The 26,127-nt window shown below is 47.9% G+C and overlaps 3 protein-coding genes across 3 annotated transcripts; 1 reads left to right on the forward strand and 2 right to left on the reverse strand.

Moving 5' to 3' along the window:
- The first annotated feature begins 1,740 nt into the window (after nt 1–1,740).
- Nucleotides 1,741–2,776, forward strand: Spata25 (spermatogenesis associated 25). Its single transcript, XM_038329306.1, has 2 exons — nt 1,741–1,795; nt 2,169–2,776. The coding sequence occupies exons 1-2, from the start codon at nt 1,741–1,743 to the stop codon at nt 2,774–2,776; spliced, it is 663 nt and encodes a 220-aa protein (XP_038185234.1).
- Nucleotides 2,777–3,429: 653 nt separating this feature from the next.
- Zswim1 (zinc finger SWIM-type containing 1) lies at nt 3,430–7,433 on the reverse strand. The gene is made up of 2 exons (XM_038329750.1): nt 7,193–7,433; nt 3,430–5,926 (listed from the first exon to the last, which is right to left on the reverse strand). The coding sequence occupies exon 2, from the start codon at nt 5,782–5,784 to the stop codon at nt 4,414–4,416; it is 1,371 nt and encodes a 456-aa protein (XP_038185678.1). The 5' UTR covers nt 5,785–5,926; nt 7,193–7,433; the 3' UTR covers nt 3,430–4,413.
- Nucleotides 7,434–8,275: 842 nt separating this feature from the next.
- On the reverse strand, nt 8,276–26,124 carry Zswim3 (zinc finger SWIM-type containing 3). The gene is made up of 2 exons (XM_038329749.2): nt 25,811–26,124; nt 8,276–10,620 (listed from the first exon to the last, which is right to left on the reverse strand). Exons 1-2 carry the CDS (start codon nt 25,963–25,965, stop codon nt 8,691–8,693), a joined length of 2,085 nt encoding a protein of 694 aa, XP_038185677.1. The 5' UTR covers nt 25,966–26,124; the 3' UTR covers nt 8,276–8,690.
- Nucleotides 26,125–26,127: the final 3 nt, after the last annotated feature.

A 26,127-nucleotide genomic window follows, 5' to 3' on the forward strand; every position in this document is an offset into this window, starting at 1 on the left:
AGCTTCTCAGGTAGCTGTTTCCAGGCTGTTCTATTAGGCCTGACTATGTTGTCTTCAGGAACATAAAAATATTGATACATAGGTCTGTCCTTGGCATTCTGTGGTTGATTTAAGATGGAGTAGGACCCTAGTGTTATTTAAAGTCTCCCAGAGCCTGTGCTGGCCACCAGTGACCTGAGCCAACCATGTCGTTTTCCAGGGGAAAACAAGCCAGCAGGTGAGAATATATTTGTGTGAGGACAAATAGCAAATGCTTCTTATTTTATTCATTTATTTGTTTACTTATTTTAGAGACAAGGTTTCTCTTTGTAGCCCTTGCTGTCCTGGGACTTGCTCTGTAAACCAGGCTGGTCTCAAGCTCAGAGATCCACTAGCCTCTGTCTCCTCTCCTGAGTACTGAGATTCAAAGTGTGAGCTGCTATGCCTGGCTCTAGCAAATGATTTTAAACAACAACAACAGAAGAGGGTCTGCTGAAGAGATGGCTCAGTGATTAAGAGCACTGACTGCTCTTCTGGAGGTCCTGAGTTCAATTCCCAGCAGCCACATACTAGCTCATAGCCATCTGAAAGGGGATCTGATGCCCTCTTCTGGCATGCAGACATACATGTAAATAGAGCTATCATATACATAAATACATCTTGAAAAAAAAAAAAAAAACCAAGAGGGTCACCTGAACTCCAAGAGTTTGCCTTCGAACTGGTCATAAAGTGGAGAATGACCTTGGATTTCTGATCCCCCTGCCTCTCCCACCTGAATGCTGAGATCACAGGCCGGTGCCCATGCTCGTTTTGTGTGGTAGCAGATGATTGAATGAATACCTTGACTCACACTGTAAGACACAAAAGCACTGGCCTCATTTATTTCTATCTCTGACCGTTAGCTCCACAGGGATACTCTTATATCACCCTCACAACTCCTGGGGAGGCAGGGGGCAGTATCACCCCCATTTTGCCAATGAGAATTTTTTGTTTTGTTTTGTTTTTCAAGACAAGGTTTCTCTGTGTAACAGTCCTGGCTGTCTTGGAACTTGCTTTGTAGACCAGACTGACCTCTAATTCACTGAGATCTACCTGTGTCTGCCTCCCTGGGATTAAAGGCGTGCGCCATCACGGCCTGGCTGTAGATGGGGATACCGAGTAACAAAACTGTCTAGGTGAAGCCAGGTGTGGTGGCACACACCCACATTCCCAACACCTAGAAGGCTGAGACAGGAAGATCAAGGATTTGAGGCCAGTTACACAAAAGCAAAAACAGACTGAGCATGGTGGTTCACGCCTTTGATCCCAGCAAACAAGCAGGAGACAGGCCTGGCACAGGAAGTAGACCATAGGAAGTCCAGGCCAGCCAGGGCTATTATAGTTTGATCCTGTCTCAAAAAACAATAAAAATCAAATAGAAACCAAACAACTTGAACGTGGTTCTGAGGCAGCGCTCAGTTCTCGCATCTGCAAAGCCCTGGCTTCTGTCCCCGCAAAAGAAGAGAGCAAAACAAAACCACCCGTCCAAGTTGATCCTGACGAAGATAATGAATGAAGAGTCTGGAACATCCTGATCCTGGTCCAGTGTCCCCTGGTCCATCTAACCCCCTCCCATTGTGACATACATGTTCTATAATGAACAGGTTAGTATTGTGAGGTAGGGTCCGGGTGTAGAGGGGACTTTGAGGTGACATTGTAGAAAACTGGAGAGTCGGGCAGGACTAGAGCAGTTCCCTCACAGATAGGGACTTTGGGGCAGCCATGTCCTACTTCATGTCTCCACAAACTCATCTGGGGCTTCTATCTTCTGGCCAAGGTGAGAGGGGGGTCCCGGAACTGGAGGGGACACCACAGCTTCCTACGTGAAGTTGCTTCCTGGTTTTGGGGAGGAGGTTCTGCTGGATTTTTTGGGCTGACTTTGGAATCAGTTTTCTTGGAAGAGAAGATATTCAAAAGGCCCTGCCACTTACTAATTACCCACTTGCTCACTTATTTAACAAACACTTCCCCATCACCTGCAGAACTGGGACTGGCTGGAGCTATGGATATGTAATGCTTACATTCCATTCCCAACCTCTGACAGTCCTCTTGGGCTGGTTCTGATTGCTCCTGTTCCCAGGCCCTGCCCCTCAGGGCCTCTTCCTCCGAGAGACCAAGAATAACATTCCATCTCATTCCTGTCTCTGCAGGTGGGGCTGCTGCTTCGGGTCCGTCCCTTGGTCTCTATAGTTCTGCAGAGCCAGTGGTGGTGGCGTCTGGTGGATTAGGTCCACTCAGCCAGAAAGCTGAGCAGGTGGTACCTGCTGCCCAGGTCTGGGGCCCTACCTTGGCAGTGCCTGAAGCCAGGGGCTGCTCTGGGGGTGCTATCTGGGAGACACTGCGGAAAGAACACAACCGATACTGCCCCAAATTGCCCCCCATGAGGCAGCTGGAGACCCTGAGCTGGGCAGACCCCTGCTCCCGAAGCAGAGCTCCCCACCTGGGTGGCCCTAGCAGACCCCGGCCCCTGCTGCTGTGTGGGCTGTCACCAGGGGTTCTGACGATGTCCTCCGAGGCAGGTGGGAAGGAGGCTGGCTCCCAACCTGACATCTGCATCCTTACCCTAGCCATGATGATTGCGGGCATCCCCACCGTGCCTGTTCCAGGTCTGCGGGAAGAGGACCTGATCCGGGCAGCTCAAGCTTTCATGATGGCCCATCCAGAGCCAGAGGGAGCTGTGGAGGGGGTGCAGTGGAGAAGGCACATGGCCTCTGGACAGATGCTTCTAGTGAGATCCAGGAGGGACTCCTGCTTGTAGCCAGATGAAATAGCATGAGATGCATAGGGTGGCTTCTCCGTATGGTTTTTGGGCAGATAAGGTTGGGGATGGCTATGGCAGGGATGGGAAGAGGGTGTGGCTAATTGAGCCATCCCTGATCAATTGCACTGCTTTGTTGGGACTCCCTCCCCACGCATGAGATACCACCCAGAGAGATCTGACCAGGTTAAATGAAGTTACCTAGGTAGGAAGCCCTATTTAGAGAGTAGATGCTTATTTTATATTGAGGAACCTGAGAAATTTTTAGTTCTAGACATTGTGGATTTTCCTCTTGCCTTGTGTCCTGCCTTCCTGAAGACAGACAGGGCTGTAGGCAAATGATGAAAACGTGGCTGAGCAAACCCTATGACTTCAGACAACTCCTCTTTAATACGACCCACCCTGTAAGGATGCCCACTTTACAGATAAATGGAGACTTAGAGAGCTGCCTGCTGGGAGTCTCACAGCTAGCAAAGCAGAACCAGACCTAAAAAAGGTAAAAAGAAGAGAAGCAACACCTGCACACAGCCCCGCCCTGTGCACACAGCCCCGCCCTGTGCACACAGCCCTGCCCTGTGCACACAGCCCCGCCTTGCCAGTTCTCCTTTCGTCCCTCTCAAGGACCAGGTATAAAGCAGACCACAGGACAAGTGTGGGGATACAACATTCACTTTATTGATCTCAGGGTGGGTTGGGAAAAACTGGGAAGCCTGGCTGACTCACCCAGCAGCCTCTTCCTTTGTGGGAAGGCTCCAGAGCTGGCATTAGGTGAGCCATCTCATGACTGGGGAAGTAGTTACCAACACTGAGTCTTCAACCTCATCACCCCCCTTCTCTCTCAAGGAATTACTTGTTAACAGAAATTTCTTGAGCTATATTTTCCTTGTGAAAAAGTTGTCAAATCTGAAGCCAGAATGTAGAACAAAGCCCATATTTGACCATCAAAGCCCACAAATATTTACTACTGACCCCTTAACAGAAAACATTTTCTTTCTTCTTTTTCTTCGTTTGTTTGTTTTGTTGTTGTTTTGTTTTTTGAGACAGTTTCTTTGTAGTTTTTCAGCCTGTCCTAGAACTTGCTCTGCAGAACAAGCTGGCCTCAAACTCACGGAGATCGCCTGCCTCTGCCTCCTGAGTGCTGGGATGAAAGGCGTGCGCCACCACTGCCCAGCCAGAAAACATTTTCTGACACCTGTTTGATGCATTCTAGATAGAAGACTGGAGTAGAACAGAGGACTTCCGGAGGAAGCACAGCTGTGTGCAGAGGGGCGGAGCTGAAGGTACATATGTACATGAACACTTCAGGGCAGCAACATGACCAAAGTCAAGCCTGGTGACACAGGCCTGGAATCCCACTCACTCAGGAGGCTCGTAAGTTCAAAGCCAGCCTATCCACAGAGTGAGTTCACGACTAGGCTGGGCAACCTTGTGAAGTATCGCAAAATAAAAAGAGGCAGTGGTCAGCACTTGGGAGACAGAGGATCAGGAGGAGTTCAAGACCAGTCTCAACTACATACTGAGCTTCAGGCCAGCCTAGGCAACCTAGTGAGGCTGGCTGCCTCAATAAGAAATAGAGGCAGTGGTGGTGTCTGCCTCACATATGTGCTGCTGGGTTCAGACTGGGTATGTCTGTGTGATCAGAGCTGTACCTGCTCGTAAGGGCCGATCCAACTGTCGGCGAGTTCTCGAAGGGTGCTGTAGCGACGTTCGAATTCCTCCTGGCTACAGTGCTGCAAGAGCCGGCCTACCTCCTCAGTGAGGAGGGTCACGGCCAAGTGCTTATCCAGGGCAGCACTCCACTTGCTTCCCAGGATGCTGTCTAGACTGGTGGCACAGCCTGAGGTCCACGGAGCCTGCAGCATGTCAGGCTGGAGCACCTGGTGGCGGGCACTGAGCATGGCTAGGATGTGGCGGCAGGGCAGGTGGAAGGCTTGGTTAAAGTAGCAGCTGCAGCTGGCCGGGGACTGGAGCTGGACGTTGTGCGTATCCTCCAGAATCTGTATGTTCACTTTTTCTGAGCCAGAGCCAATGAGGTGCATGGATTTCTGGACGACGGCGAGCTCACCTAGGCAGAGCTGGGCGGCCGGTCCTGTGCAGATGGCATTGAGGGAGTGCTGGATACGGGCTTCCACCAATTGCTCTGTGCTGGGGCTTTCCGGGCTCTTGTCTGCAGGAGCGGGACTGTCCTCGGGAGTCACAGTCAGGCTGAAGCTTGCACTGTCAGAAGGGTTCTGCTGCATGTATCGGAACACAGAGGCCATGCCTTGTTTCTCAAATGGGGTAGTACCAAAAAACTGACTGAGGATGTGGGCTGTGACCTCCAGGCTCTGGAAGTATCGGTTGCTCTGGGCTCGGCTTCTCCAGCGGTGGGCCAGCCAGATGCGGTCATTGAGCAGCCAGTGTGAGCGGAGCTCAGGTAGCCTGGCGGGGGGGATGCAGTCGCTCAGGAGTGTGTACAGCTTCCTCAGGTTGCCAGCTGTGGCCGAGCACATCGTGCTCTGCAGGGAGGAGAGAAGCACACTTTGTACTGGCTGCTCGAGGGACAGCTGATAGAATTTACCCTGGAGGAACTTACAAATGTGGAAGGCTGAGAGCAAGACCTCAGCGGTGGGGAACTCCATGGTCAGGGTGGGCAGCAGAAGGAAGTGGGGATCCACCAGGATGGTGCAGACTCGTTCCCAGGCTGGGTTAAACTTTTTGAACACCTGGAACATCTGGGCCAGGCCTTTGGCATCTTCATTGGTAGGGATAGCAAAGTACACCACTCGGGCAAGAGGACCCTCAAGCTGTACCCGGGGTCCATCTACCAGGAAAGTGTATAACACCTTGCCTCTTGGGTTATAGGTCCGGTGTAGAAATAAGACCTCGGGGAAATGAGCAAAGAGGTCTTGCATGAAGCAGCTTTGGTAGCTGAAGGCATCTAGCTGAGGAGTCTTGCTAACCTGGTGCAGCAGTGTGGGTGGGCTCGAGTCCTCAATAAGATGTCCGTTCATCATTGTCAGGGCCATGGAGGAGCAGGGAGGGATCTAAGGCCCACGCTAGGATGCTTCTTCTGCAGGACTGCCGTCAGGAAAACATTACATTTCTCAAGTGCCACGGAATTTGATGTCTGAAGTTAGACTGCAGTTTTAGATTCTGTTCCAGATGGACCTATGGAAAGAAAGAGACACTTAAAACAGTGAGGACCTGGCACTTCGATTATTTATATGGACAATAGTTCAATATCTATCAAATGTTTACTATGTATCTTCTAGGGGCAGATACACAACTAGCCAGTGAAGGTACATTGAATAATGGTTATAAAAACCACAAAAATGAGAAACAGGTCAGAGTGTATGTTGGGGTTGGCAGGACACATTAGCTAAAGTGGGAAGGCCTCTCTAGGGGAGGTTACCCTGGATATAAGATGTAAATAACAAGCCAGCCATAGAAACATATGGTTCCCAGGGACTCAAATAGGCACAAAGCCAGGTGTAGTGGTGCACACTTGTGATCTAAGCTACCTAAAAGGCAGAGGCAGAAGGATCACCAGGCCAAAGTCTGCTAGACCAGTGTAAGACCAGTGCAGGCAATTTAGGGAGAGAGAACCTGTCTCAAAACACAAAACCCTAAACACACACACACACACACACACACACACACACACACACACCAAAACCCAAACCTAACCCAAAGGACTGGGTGTGGTAACACACACCTGTAATCCCAGCACTTGAGAGGTGGAGGCAGCCAGATCACCTCAAGGTCATATTGAACTATGAGGTCCTGGTCTTAAGAACTCTCAGGGCTGGGGGATATAGCACATTGACAGTACAGGGGATGGAAAAAACATGGCCTTTATTATTTTTCGACACAAGGACACTCCTGTGTAGGCCTGGCTTGCTCCTACCCCACAGCAATCCTCTCGCTTAAGCTTTCTAAGAGCTGGGATTCAGGTATGTATCGCCACAAACACCACTTCTTTTTAAAAATATCATTCTGGATATTTGTATAGCCTTTATGTTCACAAATTCTTGTAAATTCTTACAAACTGTTTCTTTTGGTCCTGATATATACCAGAAAAAAAATCGCTCAAAATTTTCTGTGAAATATTGGGCTAGTCAGTGACCCTCTCTGAAACTGAATTCCTGTCGCTGTAAACCGGGGCTAACAGTTGGGTGTAGCGTCTCCTGTTTCTACGTATATCCCGATTGGCTGCAATGCTTTATGCAAATGTTTCCTGTTTGGCTCCATTTACTGTCCCCATTCCGCAGATGAAAGTCTCAGTCAGGGTCAAAGCAGATGAGAGACTGAGGTTCAAAGACATAGGTCCACCATTAAGAGAACTGGAAGCTGGAGTCTTTGGCTCCAGATCCTGAAGCATCCTATAGGGTCCGAAAATGTGGACCGGGAAGGGAAGGCGGCCTCTGACCTCACCTGAGCCCGGGTGTGGGACGCAGAAGGCTGAGGTTCGCTTTCAAGCCCAGCAGAGCCGAAATCCACCTCCCACTGGTGGGAGCTGTATGCCCTGAACGCTGCAACCCGGCTCCACACCGCCCCTGCTGAGACAGCTCACCCACCGGCAGACGGCAGACACGGCAGCCATTTCTCCCACTGGGCCCGCCTCCGACTGACTGACGTCCAGGATCGCCAATCACCACGCCAGTTTCTCAATGACTCAGGCCAAAGGCCTAAGGAGCTCGCTGTCGAACTTGGGAGCTACGGACCAATCCTGGACTGGCAGCTCCGGGGCGGGCGCTGTTGCCAGGGTTACGGGGGCTCGGCCGGAGGTAACCAATGAGAGTCTGTGAAAGGATGCTCGCGCTGAGAACCCAAGGCCCGAGGGCGGAGCCTGCCTTCGGTCAAACAGGGCTGGGAAGACTGCGCCTTTCGAAGGCCATAATGGAAAATAAAGAGCAATGTTTTATAAGGGAACCTTTTGTTTGTTGGGTACGGAGCTGTGAAGTTCCGAAGGGACAGACGGGAAAGGTGCAAAGGTCGTACTTCGTCCTCTGCCTTGTGGAGAAACTAAGGCCTGTAATTCCAGCTATTCAGGGGCTGAGGTAGAAGGATAGAGTTTGAAGCTATGGGCAATCTAGTAAAACCGAGTCTTAAAACAAAAAACTGGGTGTGGTGGTACATTTAATCCCAGCGCCCGGGAGGCAGAAGCCAGCCTGGTCTACATATTAGGTTCCAGGCTAGGCCTCTCAAAAAAATAAAATAAAATAGGAATTTGCCCACAGCGTTCAAAAAATGGCTCGCAGTAAAATCTAGGATCTGGGTCTCCTCCCTCCTGGTCCTCTTGTCCCTTTCCTGAATAGAATGAACAAGGCACCTAACGTCAATGCTACAGGCTTAGTTGGTAGGAAGAGGGCAAAGTGGTATTACTACAGTACTAGCTGATCTGAAGCACCAGGTAGGGCACCACAGCCCGTTAGACAACACTCAAGTTTCCTTTAAAATGACGTTTGAGGCCAGCCTGGGCTACATGAGACCCTGTCTCAAAAACCACAAAAGTGAAACAAAAACAAAAACAACTTTATTAACGTGAGTAAAAATACATAACAGGTATTTTCTAAAGAGCAGCGACAGTCAAGGGTCACCCTCCTCCCCTCCGTCCCTGAAAACAAAGCTGCTTTCCAGGTTCACTTTGTTTTATTCTCCTGGGCAAGGGCTCGTCTCTGTTGGGTCAATGCAATTTGACCTCTGGGGCTGGGGAGGAAGGAACGTGACCTTTCAGTATGGAGTAACTTTGGCCAAAGGAAGGGCTGAAAGGGGCAGCAGGCTCAGAGGACTGTCACAGTGGGGTCCCTATCCCCCTCACTTTTAAGATCTTCTTAGCCCTTACCTCGGAAGACATTGGTTGAAATACTGACCCACAGTGTGACCCGCCCACTTCCAAGGTTTGGACACGCAGTGCACTAGCACAAATGATTCAGTCATGAACCATGGCTTCGGCGAGAGGAAGGCTGTCCCCTTCCTCTAGCTTCCCCCAGAGGAACGGGAGGCACCCCACATCTTTGAAATCAACTGGCTGCTGACTGGACTCAGGTAGCTGGTAGGGGTCAGCCCAGATGTCCACAATCTTGCGCAGGGTGGAATAGCGTTCCTCCAGCTCTGGCCCCTCAGTCTGCATCAGCAGGTTTGCCAGCTCCCTGCTTAGGTCCTGAATCATGTGGTTCTGACCTTGCTTTTCAGGCTGATCTGTGTTTGGGATTATTCCACGGTCTTGAAGCTCCCCATTGGGTCCAAGGAGATGCTGGTACTTCTTCTGCCACCGGCAGCACACCATGGCTTCCCCTACTGGCTGCTGGCTGGTATGCAACAGGGCCAAGATGTGCCGACACGGCAGATGGTAACACCGCTGAAAGGAGCAGCTGCAGCTGCAGCCGTCTTTGCTCACCTGGTGTGAGTCTTCCAGGAGCTTCACGGCAACCGAGGAGCCAACCTCGTCCACCAGGTGGGTAGAGTTCCGCACCACCTCCCACTCGTTGTGACAGAGCTTGTAGGCTAGCTCAGAGCCACTCTGCTGCAAAATGTCTAGCATGCCACCCTTGCAGGGCTGATCCTGGGGTGGTGGCGACTGGGACTGCTCTGAGTCTGGCTTTGTCTCGTCCACAGGGAGCCTGGTGACATCCCCTCCACAAATTCGAAAAGACTTCTTGGGCCTTGGTGGTGTGCTTGGGAGCTGAGTTCTTTTTAACTTGGGGGAATTTGTGGGCAAGGTCTTCAGGCCGTTGGTGTTAAAGAAGTCTATGTAATCCACAAAGTGAAGGATACAGTCCAATAGGGATCGCTGTTCCCGGAAGAGGCTGGACACCTTGCTGGTGACTATGTCTAGGCTGTCCATGTAGGTGTTACATGCATGCAGGCCCTTCCTCACATGCATGTACCACAGCAGTTCACAGGAGAACCAATGGGCCTGGAGGAACCTGAAGAGTTCCTCATCCAACAGGGCCTGGGTCATCTGACAGAGCTTTTTCAGGCTTGCTTCAGAAGAGACAAACACAGCCTCCCGAAGAGCTTCCTTCATGAGCCTTTTAAAGGATGCATTTGCAGCGCTCTGATGCAGCTTCTTCTCGAGGAGCCGGGTCGTATGATAAATAGAAAGGAGGATGCGTGCCGCGGGGAAGATCTCCTGAAGAATAGCTCGGTGAGGGAAAGAAGGATCCACAAAGACCACCTTGACCTTGGGCCAGTCAGAGTTGAATTCTGTAAAGATATTAAGCATCTTGGCCACAGAGGGGGCTGTCTCAGCCTTGAGCACAGCAAAATGTACTACTCGACTCTCTCGCTCCTTGTTCTCCACCAAGAAAGCATACAGAATATGGCCCTGGCTATTCTCCACCCGGTGCAACAAGAGATTCTCTGGGAATCGGGTGAACAAGTCACTCATCTTGCTGCTCTGGAAGCTGAGCCGATCCAGGTCTTGGCTGGTGCCCACGCTGAAGGAAGCCATGGAGCCCTCGTCTGCCGTCAGAAAGTTTTTCATCACTTTTGCTATCTTGGCCAGGTCGGAAGGACTGATGGCCCCCTGCTCTGGATCTGAGGGCAGCTGTGTCTTATCTAGGCAGAAAGACGGTGGTTCTACTGGGAGCTTCTCTGCTGCATCAAGGTCTTTCTTGATGCTGAGCTGCACCGGCTGGAGTGTATGCAGACACACTGCCTTCTGGAGTTTGCTGGCAGGAGCTAATCCAGCAGCATAAGAATCAATATGTATGTGCTGGGTATTCAATTCACTGATAAACAGTCTATCTAGGCTCTCGTTGTACTGCAGGAGCAAGTACGCTGGGCACCTGTCCACCTTCCGTGTTCTCTTCCTGTTTGACTGCGTCCGAATACAGACAAATTTCACCTGCACATATCTAGGGAAGGCAGAGGCGACAGTGAGAGAGGTGCTGGCTGCCGCTCTCTTAAAAGACCGCGTAGCCATGCATACTGACCAATACACTCCCTAGATCACAAGGTAGTGTAGAATGTAAGCAAGAAAAGTTTATAGTAACTCTCTAGCCCCAACGTTTCCAGCTCCCTCCCTCAAGACTATATTACAACACCCCTCACATTCCTCCACACAGTTCTAAGGCCAATTTGTTTGTGGTTTTTTTTAGTTTGGGGACTGGCACGGAACTCATGATATAGTCCAGGCTGGCCTTGAACTTGCTGCAACCTTCCTATGAGCTGTGGTTACAGATGTGAGCTCTTTACTCTGCCTGACTTAAAGGGCCGATATTTTTCTCCATTCTGTCTGCTACCATGTGGTTGCCACCAATCCAGTCTGAGGTGGGATGTAAGGAAAAGCTGACATAGCAACAGAGTGCCTAAACTAGTTTCTCCTTATTTAAATGACCCTCAGGCCTGTATGTAATCCTAGCAACTGGAAGGCTATGGCAGGAAGGCTGGAAGCTCCAGGGCAGCCTGGGCTATGTGGCAAGGCCTTGTCTTAAAGTCCTTTTTATTCATTTGGGACACTCCGCCTTCTCTTCCTCGACAGCAACATTCTGAGGCCTACTGCCTGTCCACTGAGCTCTCCAGAGTCCCCAGGAAGAGCATGTGCCATGGCTTATCTGCAGAAGAGAAAATTTCTGGCTGTTCCTGTAAAGAGGAAGATTCATACCCTGAGTTGTTTATATTTTGGTCTGTGATGGAGACTGAACCCTCTAAGAATCTCATCCCTGCAGCCTTAGCACTCCGGGTGGGAGTGGATGATTCCAAGGGGTGGTTATCAAATTATTTGCTCTTTCCATTCGACTCTTAGGTTCAAGGCCCAATCAAATTCTCCCTTCTCTCCTCAGCCTTTACGGATGACCCCAAGCTACAGTAATTAATCCTGAATCTGAATTTACTACATTCAGCTAAAAGGTCTTACAGAGCTCTATGTATCAATACCACTGGAGGACGAGTGGAGTTGAGTCCTTTGAGTCCTGGCTGTCACTAGGAATCTGTTTAATTGGGCAAGTCACTTCACCTCTGTGGATATAGTCTGCCCATGATAAAGTGAGACAACCTCATTAGGGTTATCATAAAGACTAAATGAACCACAGAGAAAACTTTAGCCCAGAGCCTGCCTTGCTTTTGTTTATGTTAAGGCTAAAGATAGCTGCTTTTATAGTTCCCATGCCGGGGACACTTAGTGGGGACGTCTCCAAGTGCCAGGGCTAAATCATTCCTCAGTGTATTCCCAGCTCCTAACACAATGGCACGCCTCAGCAGATGATTACCAGCGATATCACAGGCGAATGAATCACGGGTGGGATGGGTCACACCCCTGCCTCCTCAGGGAGTGGCCCAGCTGAAAAATCAAGGGAGGGGGGAAAATCTCAGCCTCGAGCACAACAAGGCACAGCCTGGGAGCTCCGCCTATTCTTTCCCAAACACTCCCATCCAGCTGGACCAGTCTGCCCGCCCTGTAGGGCAAGCTTAGGAAAACAGGACGTCAGTCTCATGACAGCAGGGTGGAGGGGCCTGGGCTGAGGATGTCAGTGTCTGTGGTGGCGCCATCTCTAGTTTTGGTCGGGAAGGGCTTGGAGCAGTCCCAAAGTATGGTGGGGCCAGCAAGTGAGCACCACCGGATCTTAGTTCTCCTCCACCTTGTTTGTGTCTTAGGATGACAAACTGCTCACAGCTTCTGGTGTTCACTAGGAAGTGTCTTCTGGCAATAGCTTGAGCTTGTACCTTTCTCTGAAGGACCATTCTACCCTCATCTCATCATTTGGGGTACATGGAGCCATACTCTTCTACAAAGCTGCCCCCACCCATCTGCTACTCAGTATCTTAGCCTAACTCTACCACCAGATTGTACTTACTTGCCATGTACTTAGTGATGGTTCGAGGGAGCCACTGCCAACCACAAAGCTCGTTTTACTATACCTGGCTCTATTAGCATCTGCAGCCAGCCAGGGTGGAGTCCTGGGCATTCTTTTAATTCTTCCTTCTTATTCAGTTCCCCTCTTTTTCTTGCTTCTATTTTTTGGGGGGTGGGGTGGTGGGGTCTCACCTCATGGCCATTTTCCTGCACTACATACCAAGTGCTGGGATTTCAGGTACCACCCTGCCCAGTACTTTCCTCACTCTCTCCCTCTTCTACCATGCTAGGGATCAAACCCAGGGCCATGCACAGCCAGGCAGGTATTCTGCTACCAACCTCACCCCAGCCTGTACCCACCATGTGAACAAGTCTCTGCCAGGCTTCCCTGCCATCACTACATGCACTGCAGATCATGTGCCTGACAGCACTAGGGTCTAGTGTCTTCACACTAGCCAGAGTTTTACTGTCATCTTCACTTTACAGAGGGAAACAGGTGTACGGATGAGAATCTAGGATTTACTCTTCCAGCTGACACCGGCACATCTGAGTACTGAGCCAGGTTTGTGCGTCTATCGTCTACTTAACCATTATTTTGCCCATTTTCTTAGGTTCAACAATCCTTGTATAGATCTCTAAACAGGGCAAGATGGCCCAACAAGTAAAGGTGTCCAGAGACCTGAGTTTGACCCCACCAAAAGGTGGAGAGAACCAACTTCGCAAAGCTGTCCTCTGATCTATACACATGCATGCCCTACCCTCCACACCAACCTGTGAGTGCACCAATACCTAAAGTCTACTTCAGTGAAGCTGGGGATGGAAGCTCATGCCTGTGAACCCAGGACTTGGGAAACACTAGCCTGGGCTATACAGGGAATTCTGGGCTAGTCTGGACTAGAAAGCAATACCTAGTTTTCAAAAAACAAAACAACTAACTGTCTTGGGCTGTAGCTCAGTGGTAGAACCCTTACCCCAGTTGTGTGAAACCCCAGGTTTCCCCAGTACAGTCCTGAACAAGAAACAAAAATGATTTGTGCTTGTCCTGAATATACACATTTCTCTTGTCGCTAATCACCAAATACAATGTAGTGACTACTGACACAGTATTTGGTATTATAAGTAATCTAGAAATCAAAGTATGAAGGGTGTAAGGCGTGTGTACATACTATGCCATGTTATATAAGAGGCTTGAGTATTGACTGATTTTGATGTGTGTGGGACATCCTGGAAACCATCTCCCGACACTGAGGAACAACCACAGATGTATCTAAACCCAAAGTGTTGCTTGTCAACTCTACATCCCCCTTGTCCTCCTGACAAAGAGCCAGTTTTATCCAGAATGCTACTCCTCCCAAACACAACTACGTGCTTAGAATAGCTGTTACTACCCTAAGCCAATTAAGGTAATCTTGTGAGAACTGGGCATGAACACTTGCCCTATTATGGAGAAGAGCCACGATAGGACATCAAGGAAGCGTTTTCTTCTGGATGTAACTGCATTTGTGTCACGTGGGGAGCTGTCCTGCATATGACAGGTGTGAGGATGTAGAACGGAAAGATGCAAGAAGGCCGGCCACTCTGAGCTGTGCATTAGCAACACATAAACCACCTTAAGTTAGAGCTGTTAACTAACTGAGGACAGAAGGATCCTACAAGCTGGATTAGTAGCACATGACTCATTTTCCAACACTCAGGAGACTGAGGCAGGAGGATTGTCAAGGCCAGTTTGGGCTACATAGCACATAAAACAAAGAAACAGTCCAACCCCCCTCCCTCGACACACACACAACACAAAATAAAACAAAAAACAAAACCCAAAAAAACCTACTACAGACATTTCATAGAAATTAATAGGAAAAAAAACCCCATCTGAACAGAAGTTTACCTTAAAAACAGACTACAGCCAGGTATGGTGGCGCACACCTTGAATCCCAGCGCTCAGGAGGCAGAAGCAGGTGGATCTCAGTGAGTATGAAGCCAGCCTGGTCTACAAAGCGAGTTCCAGGATATCCATGGCTACATAGGGACCCTGCTTTGAAAAACAGAGACTATGGGGTTGGGACTGGAGAGGTGGCTTGCTGTTTAGAACAATTGTTGCTCTTGCAGAGGACCCAGGCTCAGTTCCCAGCACCCACACAGTGGCTCACAACAATTACTAACTCCAGTTCCAGTGGCTCAGAAGCCCTCTTCTTTGGCACCAGGCACAGACATGGTACACAGACATATAGATGCAGAAAAATCACTCAAATACATTAAATAGATAGATAGATAGATAGATAGATAGATAGATAGATAGACAAATATTTTTAAAAACTGGGAGACTACAAGAGATAGGGAGATGGCTTGGGTCAGTAAAGTGCTTGCTATACAAGCATGAGGACATAAGTTTGATCCCTAGTACTCATTCAAAAAACTGATGGGTATAGTTGTGTGTGGCTGTAATTCCAAGGCTGGGGAACTGGAGGCAGGCGGATTCCTGGGCACTTGCTGGTCAGCCAGTCTAGCCAAAGCACTGAACTTGAGGTTCAGTAAGAGACACTGTCTCAAAACAAAATAAAATGGAGACGCTCAACCTGTAACCGCCACTCTTAGCATCACATGAGTACATGTGTACCTGTGTGTACACATAAACAAGCACATGCACACACAAGTACACACATATAAACATACACATACAAATACACACACATAAACAAGTATACACACAAATTAAGATTACAAGGCACAGTGGTGTATACCTGTAACTTAAACTCTGGAACGTGAAGCAGGACTGGAGCTGGAGGTCTGTGGGCAAGATCCTGTCCCACAGACAGACAGACAGACAGACAGACAGACAGAGCTGGGTGTTGTGGAACAAACTTGTAATCTTAGCGCTCAGCAGGCAGAGGCAGGAAGGACCTTGGAAACAAGGCCAAGCAAGATGACACTGTTAGCCAGGGCTATGCAACAAGAATCAACTTCAAAGAAGCAGAGCAGGGAGAGACACAGTGTACGGGTTGGTTTTTGTCAACTTGACGCAAACCTAGAAACATCTGGGAGGAGGGAATTTTTTTGTTTTTTGTTTGTTTTTGGAGACAGAGTGTCTCTGTGTAGCCCTGAAGATCCTGGAACTTGATATAGAGACCAGGCTGGCTTCAAACTCACAGAGCTCCACATGCCTCTGCCTCTGCCTCTGGAATGCTAGGATTAAAGGCCTGAGATACCATACTGGGCAAGGGGAGAGGATCTTAATTGAGAAAATACCTGCACGAGATTAGCCTGTAGGCAAGACTGGGGCACAAAAAATGATTTATTTATGTATATGAGTATTCTACTGCACATATGCCTACAAGCCAGAAGAGGGCATTAGATCCTATTATAGATGGCTGTGAGTTACTGTGTGGTTGCTGGTTACTGAACTCAGGACCCCTGGAAGAGCAGAGGTGCTCTTAACTTCTGAGCCATCTCTCCAGCCCTACCTGGAGTACATTTTCTCATCTACTGTGAACAGTGTCATCCCTGGGCAGGTGATCCTGCATGGTATATATAAGAAAGCAGGCTGAGCAAGCCACAGTGAGCAAGCCATGATGAGCAAGCCAATAAGCAGCATTCTTCCATGGCCTCTGTATCAGCTCTAGCATCCATGTTCCTGCCTTGAGTTCCTGTCCTGACTTCCTTCAATGACAGACTGTGATATAGAACTGTAAGCTGAAATAAACAGCTCTCCTCTCCCCCACAAGTTGTTTTTGGTCATGGTGTCTTATCACAGCAAGAAAAATCTAACTAGTGGTTAAGAGTGCTTGATGTTTAGTTATGAGGACTGGAGTAAAGATCCCAGTACCCATGTACTACAAACTCCAATTCAGAGGGGTCCAAGGTAGCCTCCTGGCTTTGGTACATGCACAGGGGTGGGGAACCCACACAACAACACATGCTCACACACGTACATATTTCAAAACACCAACCCAAACAAATGCAAACCAAAACCAACTTTGTTTTCTTGTTTCTGGTACAACTTCCCCAAAGTCTATGTTTCTCAATTGATATTTTGTTTTACAAAAATATTTCTGGCCTTTATCAAGCTTTGTAGGGTATAATTCCTGCTATACAAAACCTCTGTTCTTCAAGGTCCTAGTGCCCTGTCTACCTGTAGACTTCAGTCTCCACTTGGTCACTTCATGAGGATGGTGGCTCTCCGCCATTACTTTAATATTTATTCATCAGCTAGACACTGTCAATGATGTCAAGGAAACTGCAGGACTGAGCAGGAAAGAATAGTTAAGTAGAGATGAATTTTATAAGTGACTAGTTTATCGGCAAGATTTTTTTTTCCTTTTTTTTCGAGACACGGCCTCACTATGTAGCCCTGGCTGTCCTGGAACTCACTATGTAGACCAGGCTGGCCCCAAACTCACAGAGATCCACCTGCCTCTGCCTCCCAAAATGCTGGGAGGTATCAAAGGTATGCCTCACCATGCCTGGCTTACTGGCAAGACTTTCGTGTCGTGACTTTTGCTTGTGACACGGCCTTGTCACTCTGACAACGACGGTCCAGTTCAAAGGCGTCTGTTAAGGACTAAGTGAGACAGTGTCTGCAAAGTTCCTAGAAAAGAATCTGGAATAAGTAATGTTGGACAGTGTCTGGAAATGGCAGTTACTGAACTGAGCAGCAATGGAGAGGGCATCAGAGTTTATCAAGGACTCTGAAGAATATGTACACTCAACCTGAGGGGCTGGGAGGGCTTAGTCTGTAAAATTCATTAAAAACAGTCACAGACTTTCTCACTTGATATGGTGTTAAAAAAAAAATAAAAGCTGGGTGGTGGTAGCACACACCTTTAATCCCAGCACTTGGGAGGCAGAGGCAGACAGGTCTCTGAGTTAGAGGCCAGCCTGGTCTACAGAGCGAGTTCCAGGACAGCCAGGGATACACAGAGAAACCCTGTCTCAAAAAATCAGAACAAACAAACAAACAAAAAGAAAGAAAAATAAAAACTAAAGTTTTGATATAACTGTGATATTGTGAAATATGTATTTAGTCTTTGTGTGCTCCCTGAACATGCCCTGAACGGCTCTGACTTTTCAAAATGAGTTGCCTGAAGAACGGAGACTACTCACTGGAAACACCGGGGCAGAAATTCTTACAGGCCAAGGTGTCGATCTCACTGGCAACAAAACCCAGCTTTCCTGCAGGGTATGGCGGTAGTGCTTGGAATCCCAGCCCTCAAGAGGCAGAGTGAAGAGGCCCCCTAGATTCAAGTTCAGCTTGTCTTACACATGAAGCTCCAGACTAGCCACACAGTGAGACCCTCTCCTCAAAAGCAAAACCAAACAAAACTCAACAAAAACAAAACAGCCTTATATACTGTAAAAAAAAAGTTAATAAATAATAAATAGTTAAGGAAAAGTTCAAAGCATTTTCTCCTTTACAAACTGCTTCTATGGCCTGCAAGAAGATTTTTTTACAAAGTTGGGTTTGAAGAAATCTTTATTTTTTTGAGACAGGAATTTTACTGTGGAGCCCTAGGCTGGCCTTGAATTCGCAGAGATCCACCATTGGAATCCCTAGAGCCACCACACCTGGCTGAAGCTCCATTCTTAAATTCTTGGCCACAATAAGCCCTTTAAGAATTTTCTAATTAGAGAGCCAACGAGTTCAGGGTGTAAGACACTGACTGAGTTTGACCCCTGGAGCTCACATGGTGGAAGGAGAGAAATACACCCTGAAAGTTGTCTTCTGATCTCCACATAAACAGAATTAAATGTTTTTTTATTTGTTTTTTGTTTTTTTTTTGGTTTTTCGAGACAGGGTTTCTCTGTGGTTTTGGAGCCTGTCCTGGAACTAGCTCTTGTAGACCAGGCTGGTCTCGAACTCACAGAGATCCGCCTGCCTCTACCTCCCGAGTGCTGGAATTAAAGGTGTGTGCCACCACCGCCCAGCTAATTTTCTAATTATACTCACGCGCACATGCACACACAAACACTTATTTGAGAAAGAATTTTAGTGTGTAACCCAGGCTGGACTCCAATTTATAACAATCATCTGTCCTTGACCTCTTGGGTACTGAGATTAAAGGTATGTGTCACCATGTCAAGTTTTGATTTTATATTTCTAGTTATTATAAAATAGTGGGTTGCATTATGCCATTTTCATACATATGTATCTTATTTATTTATTTAGAGACAGGGTTTCTCTGTGAAACAGCCCTGGCTATCTATCCTGAAACTTGCTCTGTAGACCAGGCTGGCCTCAAACTCACAGAGATCTGCCTGCCTCCGCCTGGGATTAAAAGTGTGTGCAACTACCACCTAGCTTGATTTTACTTATGTATGCACTCACTAGTGTTTCTGAGGCTGTGTCTTACACTGTAGCCCAGGCTAGCCTAGAACTTGTGGTAATTTCCTGTGCTAGCCTCCTAAGTGCTGGAGGTGGGACTGGAGACTGAACACAGAGCTTGGTGCAGGTTAGGCAAGCATTGTGTCAGCTGAGCTGCACTCCCAGGCTGCCCTCTGTCCTTTCACAAGGGTCTCTCCCTCATTTCTCTCCTCTGCAGTGCTGAGGATTTAGCCCAGCCCCTAATGATGTCAGGCAAGTGTTCTGAAACTTACAGTTCATAAACGATAGTGACCCTTTTCCTTTTTTTCTGTGCTGCTGGTACTAAACCCAGGGCCTTGCACATGGAAGCATTTTCTTATTTCTCAACAAACACTCTGCTGGTTTCTTCTTCTTCACAGGGTTGGAATCGAACTGAAGACCGTGCACTGTCAGGCAGGTAAGCACTTTACCTCTCAGCTATATTACCTAGTCCACCTCCTCACTTCTTTTTGTAAGATTCACACCTGAGACTAGGAAGATGGCTCAGCAGGTAAGAGCACGCAGGTTCAGTTCTTAGCGCCCACACGGCAGCTCACAGCTGTAACTAGTTGCAGGGATCTAACACTCTTCCGTCTCAGTGGGCACAGCCTGTTTGTGGTACACAGAAATACACCCAGGCGAACACTCATACATACAAAATAAAATAAAAAAAATAATTTGGGGGGTAGTGTTGAGAGAGGGTTTCTCTGTGTAGCCTTGGCTGTCCTGAAACTTGCTCTATTAGACCAGGCTGCCTCAAACTCACAGAGACCCTCATGCCTCCGCCTCCTGAGTGCTGGGATCAACAGTATATATACCACTATCACCTGAACTCAAAAAAATATTTATTTTTATCTTTAGGTATATGACTGTCTCTGTCTATTGTATGTACATGCACCTAAGTACAGTGTCCCCAGAGTCCCTCAGAGGACACCAGATTCCCCTGGAGTTGGAGATACAAGCAGTTGTAAGCAGCCTGATGTGGTGCTGAAAACCGAATTTGAGTTCTCCTGCTAGGGCAGCAATGCTCTTAGCTGTTGAACCACCTCTCAAGCCCCACCTCCTCATTTTATTCTTTTTTTTTAATTAAAAGATTTATTTATTTATTACATATACAGTGTCTTGTCTGCATGTACACCTGAAGGCCAGAAGAGGGCACTAGAGTTCATTACAGATGGTTGTGATTACTGGGAATTAAACAGGATCTCTGGAAGAGCAGCAACCAGTGCTCTTAATTGCTGAGCCATCTCTCCAGTCCAACCTCCTCATTTTATAAGGGATAAAACTTTGCTGTGGAGGTCAAGAGCAAAGGCTAGCTGACTCCAGAGCTCTCATCCTTTAATCTGTATGGTCAGCTTTTCCTGATCTTGAATTGCTAACTTTCTGTATGTACACCTGCCACTGCCATCCACGTATATCCATCTACACCACTATTTTAAAGTACAAATTTTAAATTATTTGTTTTATGTGTACGAGTGTTTTGTTTCCATGTATGTCTGTGCACCATGGGCATGTCTGGTGCCTATGGAGGCAAGAAAAGGGTGTCAGATGCCCTAGAACTAGAGTTATAGACAGTTGTTAGTCACCACGTGGGTGCTGGAAATTAAACTCAGCCAGTGCTCTTAACCGCTGAGCCATCTCTCTAGCCCCCAAACAATTTTCTTTAAATCAGCTTGCTGCTTTTACACCGTTTAGTAAGAAGTTCATGTGACTACATTTGTATAAGTATTTATTATTAAAATCATCTCCCTACTAAGTGTATATACTTGGCTGTGGAAACACCTGTTAAATTATTTCCTAAAAAAACATTTTCTACCACCCGCCCTCTAATTCCTCCAGCATAGACAGTGAGCTCTCCAGGGAGCCTGTTTGTACATTCAATAGTGCCTGGTGTGGTGGCACAGGCCTTTAACCCCAGCACTTGGGAGGCAAGTTCAAGGTTTACATAGCAAGTTCCAGGGCTACACAACGAGACCCTGCCTCAAAAACAAAGAGCATTCAACATCTAGTGGAGCCAGGCATGGTGTGGGAAGAGGCAGGAGGAACCTGCTTCCAAACAAACAAGCAAACAGACAGACAAACTATTCTAGCCAGACAGTGGACTCACAGTACTTGGAGACAGGTTAAGTGGGAAGGCTGCCCCTTCTGAATGGAGATGGAGGAGGAGCAGATAGGCAGGCCGTTGAAAGGGAAACAGGAGGGGATGGGAGGAGTGGAAAAAAAAAAGTATCACTGCACGTTCAAGGTCAGGCTGGCTTAAGGGTGAGATCCTGCCTCAAAAATCAAACAAAAACTTAACCAGCAGCCCATCTGTCTCTGCTGAGGCTGAGTCAGTGGAGCTCATGAATCCTATATTCCTCTAAAACTGTCTTCAGGGGCACAGCCTACAGTGCATTCATCTCTGCTGAGGATGAAGGTCGGTGGAGCTAATGAATTCAGCATTCGTCTAAGGCTGTCTTCAGGGGCACAGCCTATGGCGTGCTCATCTTTGTGCCCTACATTATTGCCTGGCTGAGGCTAAATACAAGTTTGTTGATGGAATGAGTGATGTGACATTAGAAGGTCCCTATAGACAACAGTTAAGACACCGCTCACACTTTCTTAACTGTGTGCAACTCTTCCCCTTCTCCCTGCTCCGACTTGCTCCCACCTTTTCTTCTTCCGGGTCATCATTACTGCAGTCCTCACACCTGCCCTCTCCTTTGACATCTTCTCAACCATGTCCAATTTAGGCAGCCAGGTCCTCAAAGAGCAGAGCAGACTGGGAGGTAGGGGCAGGAGGGTGTGTACACATGTGTGCATGTACATGAACATGCAGCAGACTGGAGGTAGGGACAGGAGGGTGTGTACACATGTGTGCATGCACATGAACATGCATGTGTTTGGAGGTTGGAGGTCAGCACTGGCTTCCTTCCTCTAATGTTCCCTGCTTACCCTGACTGGTCCGCAGCCACTTAATATGTAAACCAGGCTGTCTCAAACTTCCAGAGATTTGCCTGCCTCTGCCTCTGGAGTGCTGAGATTAAAGGTATGGGCCATGATGCCCCACCTTTCTGAGATAGGGTCTCTCACTGATTCAGCGAGGTGAGCTAGCCAGAGAGAAACACAGGAGTGCCCAGCCCAGACCTGGGCATCCGAACTTGGTTCCCTAAGTTTGTGTGGCAGACATTTTACTGACTGCACCACTTCACTAGACCTGATTTATGTTGTTTTAAACTGCAAAACTTGGAGTTGGAGAAATGGCTCAGCAGTTAAGAATACTTGCTGCTCTTCCAGAGGACTTGACTGCAGTTCCCTGTATACACACTGGATAGTTCTCAATTCATTGTAACTACAACTCAGAGGATCCAATGCCCTCTTCTCTACACATACACACAAATACAAATAAAATGAGTCTTAAATTAAGATTAAGAGCTGAGCTAGGTGGTAGTGGCTCAGGCCTTTAACCCCAGCACTCAGAGGCAGAAGTAGGTGGCTCTCTGTGAGTTGGACAGCCTAGTCTACAGAGTAAGTTCCAGAACAGTCAGGGATATACAGAGAAACCCTGTCGAAAAATGGAAACCAAACCAAACCAAAATTTAAGATTAAAATAAATCCTGCTGGGCAGTAGTGGCACACACCTTTAATCTCAGAACTCAGGAGGCCATCCTGGTCTACAGAGTTCAAGGGCAGCCAGGGATACACAGACAAACCCTGTCTTGAACCCCCCTACCAAAGAGAAAGAGAGAGAGAGAGAGAGAGAGAGAGAGAGAGAGAGAGAGAGAGAGATATTAAAATAAACCCTTAATGTTGTTTTTCAAACTAAGTCTATTGTTCTATCTTATCAATAAAGATAAGATAGATGTTGGGGTGAAAACCTGCTAGCTCAGAGGCAGAGAAAGCATTCAGCTGCTTCCTCTTCCATTGTTGTCCCAGAAAGAAAGCTTTCTCCTATGCCGTCTGAAAGAAAACACCTTCTACTTCCTGTGCATCTCTCTCAATCCTCCTGACTCCCTCTTACTCTCTATGGTTTTTCCTGTTAATTGGTTGCTTGCTTTGCCTCTTGACCTATGGTTGATTTATTTAATCCTGTTAACAAGAAAGCTCTTGGATAAAGGTGTGTTGGGGCTGAGCCACACTACAACTAGAAACAGGTTTTTCCAGTAAATAACTGGAAAAATCCCGGCGTTCACAGTGTGATCAAATATCCTGCAATACCCTGAACTCATGCATTTTTTTTGGAGCAGCAAATAGAAAACTGAATTGTTGTAGCACCCATTTCCCTAAATCACGTTTGACACTTGATAAGTTGATGGGGGGGGGGGGGGAGGTTGAGACAGGGTTTTTCTCTGTGTAGCTTTGAAGCCTGTCCTGGTAGTCGCTCTGTAGACATGGCTGGCCTCGAACTCACAGAGATCCACCTACCTCTGTCTGGAATTAAAGTGCTGGATTAAAGGTGTGCGCCACCACTGTCTGGCTTTATAAATCATTTACTCAACTATACTGGATAGTACTGCATCCTGCTATTCTGGATGCTGGGATGACCTGCCTGAAGGGGACTTTAGCAAGGAACCACCACACAGCATGGAGTCCAGACATCTCAGCTATAGAAAGCTCTTGCTGACAGATTGCAACTGACCTCACCTTCTGCCAAGCTGGCAGTCCAGTTTCTCCAACATGCCTTCTCTGCAAACCTATGTCTTTACTCCCATTGGAACTTCTTATCAAACTCCTCTCTGCTACTCAGTCACCAACCTCCAATCTCCTAGTCTTGGCTTCTATTAATTTACACACTTATTTTAGTGAGAAGCCTTGCCTGCTTTGAAAGTAACTTCTTTCCTTGTAACTTTCTCTGTCTCTCTCTGGGAAAAAGGGAGACGAAGGTCTCTCTATTCAGCTCTGGCTGTCTTGGAACTCACAAAGATCCATCTGTTTCTACCTCCTCAGTGCTGGGATTAAAGGCGTGCGCCATCATGCCTGCTTTTTCTTTGCATAACTCTTTTATTTTTATTTATTTTGATTTTTAGAGAAAGGTTTCACCCTGTAGTCCAGGCTGGTTTGGAGCTCTCTATGTATTGTAGGCTGGCTCATACAATCCTTCTGCCTCGTCCTCTTGAGTGCTGGGATTATAGGCAAGAGCTGCCACACCTTCTGAATATCTTTTGAGGGCATTTACCACACAGAGTCATGGTTTCCAGATCCCACAATATGCAGCTGCTCAAGTATCCTATATAACATAGGATATAGGGTTTGCATATGACCTCCCATATACTTTAAATCATCTCCAGATTATAATATCTAATGTGATGGAAATCCTATGTAAATAGTTTTATTGCATTGGGTAGGGAATACTGACGAGGGGAAAAGTCCCAGGTAGACATAGTGGTCCATGTCTATAAACCCAGCGCTTTGGAGTCTGAGACTGAAGAATTGCCATGAGTTTGAGGCTACCCAGGCTACATAGAGAGGGCTTGTGTCCAAAACTGAAACAAAACAAAAAAAAAAGTGTATTTGTTTGGTAGACTTTTCTTTTTATTTATTTATTGATTGATTGATTGAGATAGGGTCTTACTATGTTGTCCTTGGCACCCTGGAGCTCACCACTTAGACCAGCCTGGCCTTGTACTTGCAGAGGCTCTGCCTGCCTCTGCCTCCCAAGTGCTGGGACCTAAAGGCACTCACAACCACACCACATTTATTTATTTAATGTGTGTGTAAGTGTGTGCCTGAGTGTACGTATGTGTACCATCTGCTTTCGGGAGCCCTTGAAGGTCAGAAGAGGGTACGGCAGGCCCTAGAACGGGAGTTAAAGGCACCAGGAATCTGTCCTATGGGTGCCAGGGACCGAACCTGAGTCCTCTGCAAGAGCAGTCGGTCTTCTAACCGCGGGGCGGTCATTCCAGCCCCACTTGTTTACTTTAGTATTTTGACCCATACTAGTTGTCAAGTCCAAGTCTATCTCGTCTTTCGCTCCTTAGTGGCGCCTACTCATCTTTGTGTGTAGCCAGGAATGGCCCTGGACTTCAGGAGAAGCCAGTACACCATCAGGTTCCTTAGACTGGGAAGCGCTGTCCAAATAGCTCAATCCTGCCCTCAAATTTGAGTGTTCTTTGACTCTGAGTTGGCCTCTATGTTGTAATTAATACTTGAATTGACTTTCAAATTGACTGGATTTCACAGCAAATTCTGGCACCCACAGCCTTCCAGTCATTAGCTGAGCTGATTAGTTGGGGCCTGCTTCTCATTTCACCCTGAATTTTTAAAGGACGGATTTGCCTCAAACTCATAATCCTCCTGCCTGCACTGGGGTTATATACATGCACGTTACCATTCTTTTTCTCGAAGTAAAACTAAAAGCTACATTTATAGGAGGTGTTTCACTTGAGTCCTAACGGCATTGGAGTTATCAACAGCTTTTCCCTCATAAAACCAAATGAGTTCTGACACACACCCCTGCAGAGTAAAGCAGGCAGAAAAGGGAGGGAGAGGCGGCCCTGGGTCAGAAAGGTGTTTGGAAACGGTTGCATCAGGAGCTGAAGAGTCATTTACAAAATGAATCAACGAAAGGACGAACCAACCAACGGAGGAGCACATTACTGCTTTGTAAAGGGGAGACTAATGGAGGACATTACCAAGGCATTTGGGAGCCATTCCTCAACAAGCTTTGAGCTTGAGACAGATGCTCTCAATAAACAAACGGACAAATAAACAAACAAAAAACCTCGACAAAGTACAAGTTACTGCGAATTCCAAAAACCCTTATGAATGAAGGAGCGGGAGCAAGCGCACCTGGGGACACAGGGCCACGCCGACGAGGTTTCCCTCGCTTTTCAGCAGGCGTGCCGCAGCTGTCCGGCCGAGTGGCCCCAGGCAGCGTGGCCCCGTGCACGACCTCCTCCTCCAGGAAGCCCTCCTCCCCACCCTCCTGCCCCACCCTTACAGGATATCCTCGCGGAAGGAGGTGCCGTGGTTGAGGTTGTGGAAGCGGACGGAGACGCAGTCCCTCACAATGAAGGAGCATCTGGTCTCCTTTTTGTAGGCGCTGAAACACTCCTTGAAGTCCTCGTAGGTCTTGAAGCAGCTACCTAGCTCCATGGCCGGGAACTGGCCCGCACCAAAGCCCAGAATCACGCCAGCGGTCAGAGGTCACCGGGAACCGGCCGGCATGGACCCAGGTGGGGACCCGACTGGGTGGCCTCTGGGGAGCTGGGGAGGAGCCGGAGAGGAGACCGGTTACAGCAACCCGGGGGCGACTTT

Source organism: Arvicola amphibius, chromosome 5 (assembly GCF_903992535.2).
Source record: "Arvicola amphibius chromosome 5, mArvAmp1.2, whole genome shotgun sequence".
Taxonomy (NCBI): domain Eukaryota; kingdom Metazoa; phylum Chordata; class Mammalia; order Rodentia; family Cricetidae; genus Arvicola; species Arvicola amphibius.

Coding starts and splice junctions, on each gene's coding strand:
- Spata25 (XM_038329306.1), top strand. CDS start 1,741: ATGTCCTACTTCATGTCTCCACAAACTCATCTGGGGCTTCTATCTTCT. Junction 1,796..2,168: donor GCTTCTATCTTCTGGCCAAG/GTGAGAGGGGGG, acceptor CTGTCTCTGCAG/GTGGGGCTGCTGCTTCGGGT.
- Zswim1 (XM_038329750.1), bottom strand. CDS start 5,784: ATGGCCCTGACAATGATGAACGGACATCTTATTGAGGACTCGAGCCCA.
- Zswim3 (XM_038329749.2), bottom strand. CDS start 25,965: ATGGAGCTAGGTAGCTGCTTCAAGACCTACGAGGACTTCAAGGAGTGT. Junction 10,621..25,810: donor TCCTTCCGCGAGGATATCCT/GTAAGGGTGGGG, acceptor TGCCTTCCCTAG/ATATGTGCAGGTGAAATTTG.